The sequence below is a fragment of the Amborella trichopoda genome, chromosome 10 (assembly GCF_054954075.1).
Source record: "Amborella trichopoda isolate Santa Cruz 75 chromosome 10, AtrichopodaSantaCruz75HAP2 v2.0, whole genome shotgun sequence".
NCBI lineage: Eukaryota > Viridiplantae > Streptophyta > Magnoliopsida > Amborellales > Amborellaceae > Amborella > Amborella trichopoda.
Window position 1 is genome coordinate 29,913,693 of NC_142345.1, and position 12,299 is coordinate 29,925,991.

At 33.7% G+C, this 12,299-nt stretch overlaps 1 protein-coding gene across 1 annotated transcript; it reads left to right on the top strand.

Annotated features, from left to right (window-relative positions):
* Positions 1–474: 474 nt before the first annotated feature.
* On the top strand, positions 475–4,640 carry LOC18429733 (senescence-specific cysteine protease SAG39). Its single transcript, XM_011623489.2, has 2 exons — positions 475–1,024; positions 3,738–4,640. Exons 1-2 carry the CDS (start codon positions 529–531, stop codon positions 4,328–4,330), a joined length of 1,089 nt encoding a protein of 362 aa, XP_011621791.2. The 5' UTR covers positions 475–528; the 3' UTR covers positions 4,331–4,640.
* Positions 4,641–12,299: the final 7,659 nt, after the last annotated feature.

The following is a 12,299-nucleotide window of genomic DNA, read 5'->3' on the forward strand; positions in this document are numbered from 1 at the left end:
AAGAAAAAGAGAGAGAAACTAGGGTTACTTAAAAAAGAGAGAAATGCTAAGTTTTAAATGGAAGAGAAAGAGAGAAACTAGGGTTACTTAAAAAAGAGAGAAATGCTAAGTTTTAAATGGAAGAGAAAGAAATAGCGGGGTCATAAAACAAGGAGCTTATATGAGAGATCATCTCCAATGTTCTTTGCTTCTCAAAAATCTATCGGAAAAAGGTAGTTTCAATGTTGAAAAACCCTTTGATTGATCATCTCGGCATCTAGATATATGACTATGAAAAATAAAAAGATTTTAAATCTTAGAAATAGTGTATTTTACAACATATTTTTTAGACCGTCCATTTTCAAGATTTCCATATGTTTATAGATCTAATTGATTTTAACCGTTTTTAAAATTTAAAATTTGTAATTAGATATAAAAATAGATTTTGAGATAATCCTAAGAACATTTTACATCAAAATTACATACCATGATACACCTTACCTCTATACCTGCGGATGCCAACTGCACCATTGATAAAAACAAATAAAAATGAAAGAGAAACAAATTCTCTCCTCTCATTTAATCTATGTCATGGCTCGGTTCACCCTCTCTTGCTTGTCTTTGGCACTGTTCCTCACCACCCTTGTTGAAACGACGACTGCCCTTCAGCTCCCATGGTCAACACCCAGGACACAAGTCGATAGCTTGCCGTCTCAAAGTTTTACACAGTGGATGGCCAATTATGCCCGTGCATATGAGCACGCCTCAGATCAAGAATCGCGTTTGAAAATATTCGAAGACAATGCGAGATTCATAGACTCTGTAAATGCTGAGAAGCTACCGTTTAAGCTGAAGGCCAACATGTTTGCAGATAGGACCAAAGATGAATTAAGGTTCTTGCGTATGGGGTTCAGGCCTCCTATTAATGCTTCCAATTTCTCCTCAGCCATCATGCATGAGTATGATAATGTGTCGGTGCCTCAGACTTTGGATTGGAGAGAGAAAGGCGCTGTAACTCCTGTCAAAGATCAGGGTTTCACTTGCGGTAACACACAACATTTAGATTTTCCGGTTTTTTATTGTTTTTGAAATATTTGCAGTAAAATTCTTTTGAAACAGCAGTAACAGCAATGCTTCATTGTCCTTTCGCTTCATTCAATGCCTTTTTGCTTCATTATATATGGGGGGTTTCCTTATTGATTACATTCTTTACTTGTTTTTTCTTTTTTGAATTTTTTCACTTTCAAAAGTTGGCTTTTTATTGAAAATATTAATAAGAAAGAGCTCAAGATGATGTTTTTGAGTAGGCAAAAAGATTTGAAGGTTATATAACCTCAACAGGTCCATTGAATTTGAGGGAGGCCTGGATATAAAATTGAATTAAACAAAACGATGGGTTTCTATGAGTCAGCCGTCTCATATTGTACATGTGCGGGCCTCCTAACAAATATATTTTAAAGACGTATCTTTAATCCAAAATTTTAGGGATGCATGATATGGGCTAAGATGACCTGGAAGAAAAAAAAAACCAATATTTAAGATATGATTCTTTTATGGATATTTCCACACCGTCTATATTAATATTAACCCTAAGGAAGTCTCTATCTCACTTAGGAAGTCTCTATCTCACTTGTATGTGAGATGGTCTCAGATGTACATGCTTTTGGATGTACATGCTTTTGGATATACATGGGTTGTGTTTGCGCCAACCATAATTTAATCTCACTTTTCTGCCGTAATTTGAGTGGTTTGACTTTATATCTTTGGACTCTTCTTTTTCTTTTTGTTTATTTGGGACCCAAACTAAATTAGTACAAATGTTTTTGCATAACTCTAAATTGGTTTTCTTGTTCATTCAACCTACAAACATATCCAAAGTGCCAATTTTTTTTGGGTGCAGTTGGCATACGGATACGGATGCATCCGTAGGTGTAGAGGTAAGGTGCACCTTCAAATTTTATCAAGATATATAAGTTTGACCTAAAATGTTCTTAGGATTATCTCAAAATCTATTTTTATATCTAATTATAAAATTTTAAATTTCAAAAATGGTTAAAATCAAGTAGATCTATAAACATATGAACATCTTGAAAATAGACGGTATAGATAATATGTTGTAAAATGGACGGTGTAAAACTACCTTGAGTTAAAGTTTACTCAAGGGCAAAAAAAAAATCCAAAATTTATTTTGTAGGATAGTATAATTCCCTGTCCTCAATTCTTGAACAGTTAGTGATAGCCATTTCGTTTAATCAGATATGACTGAGCAGTTACAACTACTACTATCACCGATAACTTTAATCAGATATGACTGAGCAGTTGACAACTACTACTATCACCGATAACAATGTTGACAACTACTACTATCACCGATAACAATGAATGATGGCAAAATTTCTTGAAAACAGTTTCTTAGTCATGTATAACTCAACGTTGTCAAATTCGCTCCTCTTTGCTCGAAGAGGCCGAAGCCTTCGCATCGTAGGCATAGATCGAAGCAAAGTAAAGCTTAGTGCTGCCGTTTCGGTCTTATTTGGAAAACTTTGGTCAGATTCGGATCTACTTCGAATTGATTCGGCCGAAGCTTGAGCCCTTTGAACCTAATAAGCAAAGAAATATCTATGTAAAAGTATTTTTTATTTCTTTTTTTATTTTTTTTATTTTTTAAAATTTTTTTATTTTTTTATTTTTTCATTATTTTTATATATTTTTATATAAGTATCTAATATATTTATATATTAATTTTTTTAAAAAAAAAAACCCGAAGTCTTCCTCCAATCGGCCGAAACACTGAATTGCTTCATTTTTCTCACCAAACCGAAGAAGTCTTTGAAGCGAATCTAACATTGGTTTAACTAAAGAAATATGTCCCATATTTGATTAGCGATTTCAATGCAACAGTCTAGATAGGGCCGAGAAGGACTAACTAAGTTAATTAGTGATTTCAAATTCAACAATCTAGATAGGGCCGAGAAGGATTAACTAAGTTAATTAGCGATTTCAAATTCAACAGTCTAGATGGGCTGAGAATAAGTCCCTGCCAAATTAGTTCGAGAATTAGTCCCTACCGAACTAGTTCGAGAATTAGTCCCTGCCGAACTAGTTCGAGAATTAGTCCTTGCCGAACTAGTTCTTTGTCTCAACCAGGGATCGGCTCGACTCATGTGGATTTCCCTAGTTCCATCACATAAACGATGGAACTAAGTGTGTCTTCATGTGGATTTCCCTAGTTCCATCACTTAAACGATGGAATTAGGTGTGTCTATCCGGGAACTTGGCTATTTGGATAGGCGGAATCCCCTAATTCCCACCCATTATATTTTCTATTATTTTTTATGTAATTTACTTTCTTTCGTATTTAATTTTTTATTGAGCAAGTCAAATCGAATTTTTAGAAGGCCGGTTCACCCTGTCAATCCAGTGTTTAAAACACTACTAGAAACTAAATCATATCTTTCTTCTTCCTTTTTTTACTTTGGTAAGTGAGATTTAGTAGCCCTTTTTCAAATAATTGGATCAGAAATGCAAACACAAGCCTGGTGGAAAAATTATCCTTATTGAATATTGTTAATGGATTTCCCTGCCAGTCGAACTGGCAGTGATGAGTAAAACTCACTTGAATTGGGATCGGGCTTGTCAATGATGGCAGCACTATGTCCCAAGTTCGAATCAAAGGAAAACCTCACGAGACCCTCACCTTGGGCCTCATTCCATCCCCGGACTATCACAATTTTACAATGTCTTTCCTGATGACGCAGGTTCCTGCTGGGCTTTTGGAGCCGTGGCTGCCGTCGAAAGCATAACTCAGATCAGGACTGGAAAATTGGTGTCTCTATCTGAGCAAGAATTGGTGGATTGTGTCAATACAACCAGGAGCCAGGGGTGCAAAGGGGGCTTTAAGGAAGATGGATTTCAAAGCATCGTGGACAATTGCGGTTTAAGTACTGAGGCTGAATATCCATACCGCGGTGTGAGCCGCACATGCAACACCGAGGAACCTTCTACTTGGGTGGCCAAAATTAAAGGTTACAGATACATACCACCGAACAATGAGAATGCCTTGCTCAAGGCTGTTGCCAACCACCCGGTTGCTGTATCTATAGACGCTGGAAGTAAGGCCTTCGGATTTTACTCTGAGGGGGTCTTCACCGGTGAGTGTGGAACCAATTTGGATCATGAAGTCTTGATTGTTGGCTATGGAATAACTGAGGATGGGTTGAAATACTGGTTGGTAAAGAACTCTTGGAGCACAGAATGGGGGGAGAGAGGATACATAAGGATGCAACGCGATGTTGCTGCACCTGAAGGCATATGTGGGATTGCAATGGCTGCCTCCTATCCGATTGCCTGACCAGTGATTCAGCAAGACTCGGCAAAGTTAATTATTCCCATCCAGGTATCCTTTATTGGACCCGGACCCTACCTACCGGTCCAAAACTCGGACCTATACCCTAACCTATGTTGGGTATACCCGGTAGGAATTGGTTGGGTCTGGATCCATTGCTACCTTTAGGACAAAACAATCATTTTGCCCCAAAAATAAAAATCACTTTTAATTCAATAAAAATATAATTTTGAGCAATTTATGTTCTTTTGATCATCCACCCATGTTTGGGGGAGATCATATATAAGCTCTTTATCATTCGTTTGTAATCTACAGTGGAAAATTATTAAGATAATGCTTTGTGTTTGTTATTTTCTTATGCTTATGCTTTCATTTCCACCCCAAGAGAGATGAGAGAGAAATATTTTGCAATTGAAAGACTACCCTTGGACTATCCTACCCAAACCTTGAGCCACACTACCCATACCACCTAACCCTAGTCCATAGTACATACCACTCATAGTCCATACCACCTATACTCCATACCCCCTATACCACACGTAACCTACCCTAGTCCATTCACGACACTTGAGCCTAGTCCGTACATCATACTTAACCCATCAATTATATTCCCTACCACTTACCTTTCTCTAAACCATAGCTCATATTAAACCATAAACCTTAGACTACCCTAATCTACCCAACCTAAACCAACCATACTCCCTAGTTAATTAAATCTAGCCTAACTTGACCATACACCCTAATGTTCTACCCAAGGACCCAAGTCCTCTCTCAAGCACCTTCAAGGGACCTTGGAAGCACACCTAGTCGGCGGGTTCAAATCTACACCTCACCCACCTAGGGACCCAATTCACTCTTCTCTTCTCTCTCTCTTTTTTTCCTTCCTCTTCTCTCCTCCTTCATCTTCTCTTCTTTTTCTTCTTCTTCTTCTTCCTCCCTTTCTTTTTCTCTTTCTCTCTCATGTTCTCTCTCCTCTCTCCTTGATTGGGTCCCTCACGGCCTAGCCATGGGCCCAATCAACTCTCTCTCCTTCTCTCGCAATCTCCCTCCCTTTCTCTTGCTTGGGCTCTCACACCCTCCTTGTTTGTCAAGCCCTTTTTTTCTCTCTTCTTCTCTCTCTCTTTGGGCTAACGGCCTAACCTCTACCCCAATTCCCTCCCTCTCTCTTCCTCTCTTCCCCTACTCTCCTTCTCTCTCTCTCTCTCTAAGGGCGGTGGCTCTCCTCTCCCTCTCTCTAAGGGCTGTGGCTCTCCTTCTCTCTCTCTCTAAAGGCGGTGGCTTTCCTTCTCTCTCTCTCTCTAAGGGCGGTGGGCTAGCAGCTGCCTCGACCTCTCTTTTTCACCCCTTCTCTCTCTCTCATCTCCCACCTCCTTTCTCCCCTCTTCTCTCCCTCTCTCTCACTCTCCCTATCCTAAAGGCAAACAGCCTAGGCGCTGCCCCACTCTCTCTTCTCCTCTTTTTCCTTTTTCTCTCTTCCTCTCTTGTCTTCTCTTCTCTCTCCCTCCCTCACTCTCATGTCTTCTCTCTCCCCCTTCTCTTCTGTCTCTCTGCCCCCTCTTCATCTCACTCTCTCTCTCTATCCCTCTTCTCCTCCTCTCTCACCCCCCATTTCTTCTCTCTCTTATTCTCTATTTTCTTCTCACTTCTTCTCTTTTCCTCTCTCAATATCTCGAAACCCACCTCCAATCACATTGACTTCTAACCAAAGGGCAACATCGGATGGCGGCCCAAGAATCGAGGAGGTTTCTTTCTCTCATCTCTTTATTACCTCCTTCAACTGTCCTAGCCTCCTCCATACTTCTGAAATGCTTCTGACCATTGTGAGTCCTCTGACCAAGGGGCATTTGAAAGAAGGTCAGTCTAAGGTGGGAGAGGATCTTCTCTCTTTCGCTTCTCTTTACTTCTTCTCTCTTTCGCTTCTCTTTATTTCTTCTCTCTTTCATCTCATCTTCTCTCTCTTCATTCTCATTCTCACATCTACTTCTTCTTCATCGTATTTAGGAGGCTCTTCTGATATTCATCTTTGTTAGGCTTATCCTTCCAGTATAGTTTATTGTCAATCCACTGGAGTATTCAGGCATCACGCCTAATACCTTTATTGTCATCCGGTTAATACCTCATTGGGGAGGTGACGGCAGAAGGCTGCCCAATTTTGAGGTGATTTTCTCTCTCTTCTACCTCTTCTTCTTTTTCTGTACTCTATCTTCTCCTTCTTCTTTTAACTTCTTAAATCGTCGAAGCCCTCAAAATCCCATAAATCCTATGACAAAAGGCGAGCAAAAGGGACGAAGTTTCAAGTCCTTTCATCAAGTGGGTGTTAATGTTGTGCATCAGTTGCACAGGAGCCAAAGCCAAACCGAGCCTCAAACTGATCTAAGAGGGCTAAGCGCCTGGGTGCATCCCGATCCCAATCAAGTGAGGTAAGGATGCACCCAATCAAGTGAGGTAAGGCTTACCTCGCGCTTCTTTCTTTCGTTGGTTCGAACCGCACACATACCCTACAGTTCGACCCTTATCCTAGCAGACACCAGAGTCATCCTCACGCGTGTGAGCCCAAAAGGGAGACGCGGCACACACACGCTCTTTTCTCTTCCTCTCTCTTAAAATAAGAAGAAGGACACCGTGGTTTCAAAGAACATGGTTTTGTCGCGTGACCGGGAAAATCCATGGCCGACCACAAAGATCTGCTAGATTTGCTCCATTTTCGGAGCTTTCAATTTCATTATACGGGTGAAAATTAGACTTTTAGGTTATGATAAGAGTTTTGGCACCGAAAATACATCTTTTAATGAGATTTTGAGGTGCACCTTGTCATGATTGTTTAAGGTTGACACCCTATACAAACCTCACTCTTAATAAAATGTTTCATTATTTCTAATTCATAAACTATTTGAAATACACACTTTATAAAATAGAAATTTGAGTTGGACAATAAAATATCAAATCTATTTTAAAGTTTTAAAAAATGCATCAATATTTTATTAAAGGTAAAAGTTTTCATATAAAAGGCTAGATTTTTAAGAAATCATAATTTAAAATATTATCATTTTAAGAGCTCAATTTGAATGTCAACTTCTTAAATATTTAATTAATAAAACAAACTTAGTTTATCATTAAGTATAAAATAAAATATATAATAAATTAACTTATTTATAATATATAAAATCCTAAAAAAATTAATGTTAATATTATGTTAACATTTTCTAATTTTATGCATAGATCACATTCTATCTTTCTTTTTTTTCTTTCTTCTTAAAATGTCATTGGCTCCGATTTGCGTGCCAACCCTTTTATTCTTTCTCACTCCTCTTCCTCTTTTTCGGAATACTATGATATTATAATATTCTATAATCGTTGTAACAATGATATTATTATGTAGTTATAATTTTTATTTGATATTTAGTATTTCTCATTATTACTGTTGTTAATATTGTTATTGTGAACATTTATTATTTTTTATATTTAAAATATTTATTATGAAATATCATCAAAATCATTAATATTATTAATATTTCATTATAGTATGGGATTATAACATAGTAATAGTATATTGTAATAATACTATATAACCTTATTATATTGTTGTTATGATCTTATATTATTAATCTTAATCTATTAATAACGTATGATATTAATATTAATTATTGCGTAATTTTATTACAATATTTACTAATATTTATATTAGCATTAATAAAATAATATTGTATTATATTTTAATATTTATTATTAATATTGGTATTAGTATTCATAAAATAATATTGTATTATATTTGTATTTTATTTTAAATATTTATTATTAATATCATTAACATCATTAATACTATTTTACAATAATATTTTTATCTGTCTATATTGCATTACGTGCCTCTTGAATAAAAAGGGACCCTAGGGTGAGAGAGAATCTATGGTCTGCAGTTCCAAAGTTAGGGTATGATACCTACAGGGGTATAACAAAAGAAGGAATCAGAGAGAACTACCAAAATTTTAGGGATTTTGATAAATTGTTTTTAGGAAGTGTACATTATGAGACTATTTACTTTTGGCATAGGGAGGTCACAACTATTTATAACCATCCGATGTGAAATCTGATAGCTTGGGTATGTTACAAAGTTCAAAAATTTTCCTTTTAAACTTTGAGCTTGGTCAATAAAATGAGTGTAGCCACCCAATTTCACAACCTAAAATCTCTCTCTTTGATCTTTTAAATTTTTTAAAAAGGGGCTAGCGAGGTTAAAGAGAGTTCGAACGCACAAAAATACCAAAACATTGAATTATAGTAAGTGATAAACTCTAAATCTCAGCTTTATAAATTTATATTATATCTCTGTATGATTTCCTAACTTTTTGAGTGAGGGGCGGAGAGAGAGGTGATTGATCATGACCACTTGATAAATATAGAGAGGTTGAATTATTGGAATTGATAAACTCTACATGGAATTGATAAACTCAACATGTCAATTTCCTAAACCATATATACCAAAAACAAACTTCCTAAATTTAAAGAAAATAATATTATGCCAAAAATTTGATTTTAAGCCCAAACAAATAAATCCTAAAAAATTGCCATTATGTATATAGGAGTGATTTTATGCAACAATCTTCAAAAACCATTTTAGGACCATTTGTTTGGTTTTATTGTTAAACATAAACTTTAAAACCTCTTTGAAGAAAACAATATTTTGCCAAAAAATAATGAAAAAAGACCCATGTAAACTCTAGAAACATATAAATAAATAAAAATTTTCCATAGAGTAATATAATGAAATAATAATAATATTCAAAAATCCATTTGGTTGGTCTTAGTTTTTAAACAAATATACTGTTAACAATCACAAAAAAAAAAATTTGAAAACGCACACTAAAATATATTTTTAACCCACTTAACATAAATCGCCCATTTGGTGAAATGCTTAGATATAGGCCTTAGAATGTTTTTGTTCTTTTCTTTTCTTAGATGACTTGTTATTATTCGATGAACAATGTTATGACAAAAAAAAAAAGCAATTTTGAATTCTTGAAGGCGTAGATCTTAAAATTCACCAAATTAACATTCTAGATTCATTGTGGGAGGGCGACTCACTTTAACCACATCTAACATACTAGTAGTATGCACCTACGTTGCAGGTGTATTAAAATGTTATGCATGTAATATTATTTTTAATCCTATTTTATAAGTAAAATAAATTTACAAAATCTAAAATGAAAACATAAAATGAAATAAAATTTAAAATAAATTCCACAATAAAATAAAAATAATAGTTTCTCACACATATATGGAGAAAGCAAAAAAGAAATGAAATACTTTTCATAGCGAAAGAGAGATGAAAAATTTTTAATGAACAAACAACAATGATTGAAATACTATTTGATTGAATCGACATAAATTTACTGAAATGAATAAATTATTTACACGTTATACTAAATAACAAATAAAATTTTAATATATCAAATTAAGTAACATAGAAAGGATGTCATTATGATTATTAATTTAATTATAGTAATATTTAGAGAAATGATCCTATAGAACCCTCTCCCCCATGTGTGTAGGACCCTCAAAGGATCACCATTAAAGTTGACACAAATCTCTAGAAAAGTCAAGTCTCACACCCATATGATAATTTTCTAGAGATCTGTGCTAACTTTAATGGTGATCCTTTGAGGTCCTACACACATGGGTAGGGGAGGGTCCTATAGGATCATTACTCTAATATTTATTAATTAAAAAATAAATTTATATTATAGAATTATTCATACGTTAATCAAATAGATTGATATGAAAAACTTAGAACGATAGACTAATATTATTTAATTAAAATTCTAGTAGTATAATATAATTGTTGTATCTATAACTAATCAAACTATATTTAATATCCTTATACCAAACGAAATATATTATTCATGTACATATACTAATGACATTGGTAATGCCGACCAAAAGTATCTCCGAAAATAAAAAAATTAATGGGGAATATATTTTGTAATAATATTATTATTAATATATAATTACATTTATAATAATACAATCTATAATTATAATTATTTGTGCAATAAATATAATATTCAATAAAATATTACAATTATACTCTTGTTATTTTTAACAATAATTATACTTATTTTGTTATCAATATTATAATAGTTTAGAATTATAATTAATATAATCAAAATGATTAATTACACCATGTTAACTATTACTGACAAATATTATTAACGGATATAAAAGACATAAAATTTGTAAATTTTTATTTATTATCAATAAATTTATGCAATTATAATTTTTTGATAATACAACTTAACTATCAGAATCTCCACTAAATTTATTCAATTATAATTTATTGAAAATATTATAAAGTTTCAATAATTATGTAAGTGTCATTATACTATTATTATTAATTATTATTATCAACTTAATATTATTCTAATTGATTAATTAAAATATATAATTGTCATAATTGTATACAATACTGTAGTTATGAAAATAAACACACAATAGGTAAACACCACTATCATTATTCAAATTACTCAACCACAATTACTCAAGCCAAATGATTTTCTTCTTTATTTATGAATAGCGCAATAAATTAAATTTATAAATTTAATAAGAGAAATGATCCTATAGGACCCTCCCCCATTCATGTGTGTAGGATCCCAAAGAATCACCATTAAATTTGGCACGGATCTATAGAAAAGTCAAGTCCCACACCCATGTGATAACTTTTCTAGAGATCCATGCCAAATTTAATGGTGATCCTTTGGGGGTCCTATACACATGGGTGGGCGAAGGTCCTATAGGATCATTACGCATTTAGCAAATAAAACATAATTAAGTTAAATAACAAATGACACAAATGAATATAGTACCAAACTACAATCACTAAAAGAAACTCATTTTGTTACCAAACATTTTAAAAGGGTGTTCAAAATTTGACGGCGCCGACGGATCTATGATTAACAGTCATAAAACCACAACAATTAGAAAATACTATTATCATTATTCAAATTAGTCAACTACAATTACTCAAGCCCAATAATATTTTTCTTTATTTCTGATTTACACAATAAATTAAATTTATATATTTAATGAATAAAATATAATTAGGTTAAATGGAAAAAACATAAATAAATATAATATCAAACTACAATCAATAAAAGATACACATTTTGTTACCTAAACTTTCAAAAGGGTGTTCAAAATTTGATTGTGTCTAGAAATCTATAATTGACTGGTATATTGGTTGTAAATCACAAACTAGCAAAAAACTATGTCAAATTTAGAATAAGACAAAATAAGATAGAAATAGAGAGAAACTAAGGGAAAAGGGTAGATATGATAAGAAACATTTGAGACAAAAAGAGAGAGAGAGAGAATGCATGGAAAGAAAGAGGGAGAGTGGGATGGAAAGGAGGGGGAGAGAGATTTATGGAGATGTAAAGAAAGAGATATTTAGTAAGAGATTGATAGAGATATAAGAAGAGATGGATGAGTGAGGGGAGAAAGAGATGAGAGAAGAACGAAATTAAAGTTAATATAATTTAATTTAAAGTGAGAGATAGTTTAAGAGAATTAGTAGGTGGGAACCTTTACCTTTGAAATTTTTGAAAAGAGAGAATCAATTGAACTGTTTTGGAGAGATTGTTGGAGAGATTTAAGGAGATGTGAACCTTTGGCTTTGAAACTTGTAAAAAGAAAAATACCAGTTGAACTCTTTTTTTAAAGAGAAAAAATAGAGAGTGAAACTATTTTTTGCAAGAGAAAAAATAGAGAGTGAGACACGTGTCATAAACATAGTGGCTTAATATGAGCAATGATCTAATGCAACAGTTGCAACGACACTTCTAGAAAACCATGTTTGTGTTATTTGTATGACCTTAAAATTTTCACACACTCTCTCTTCATCTCAATAATCAATCCCCAAAAAAAAAAATTCAATTTGAACCCTAGATATGGTCAAAATGAGTTCCCTCCAAAAATGAATCTA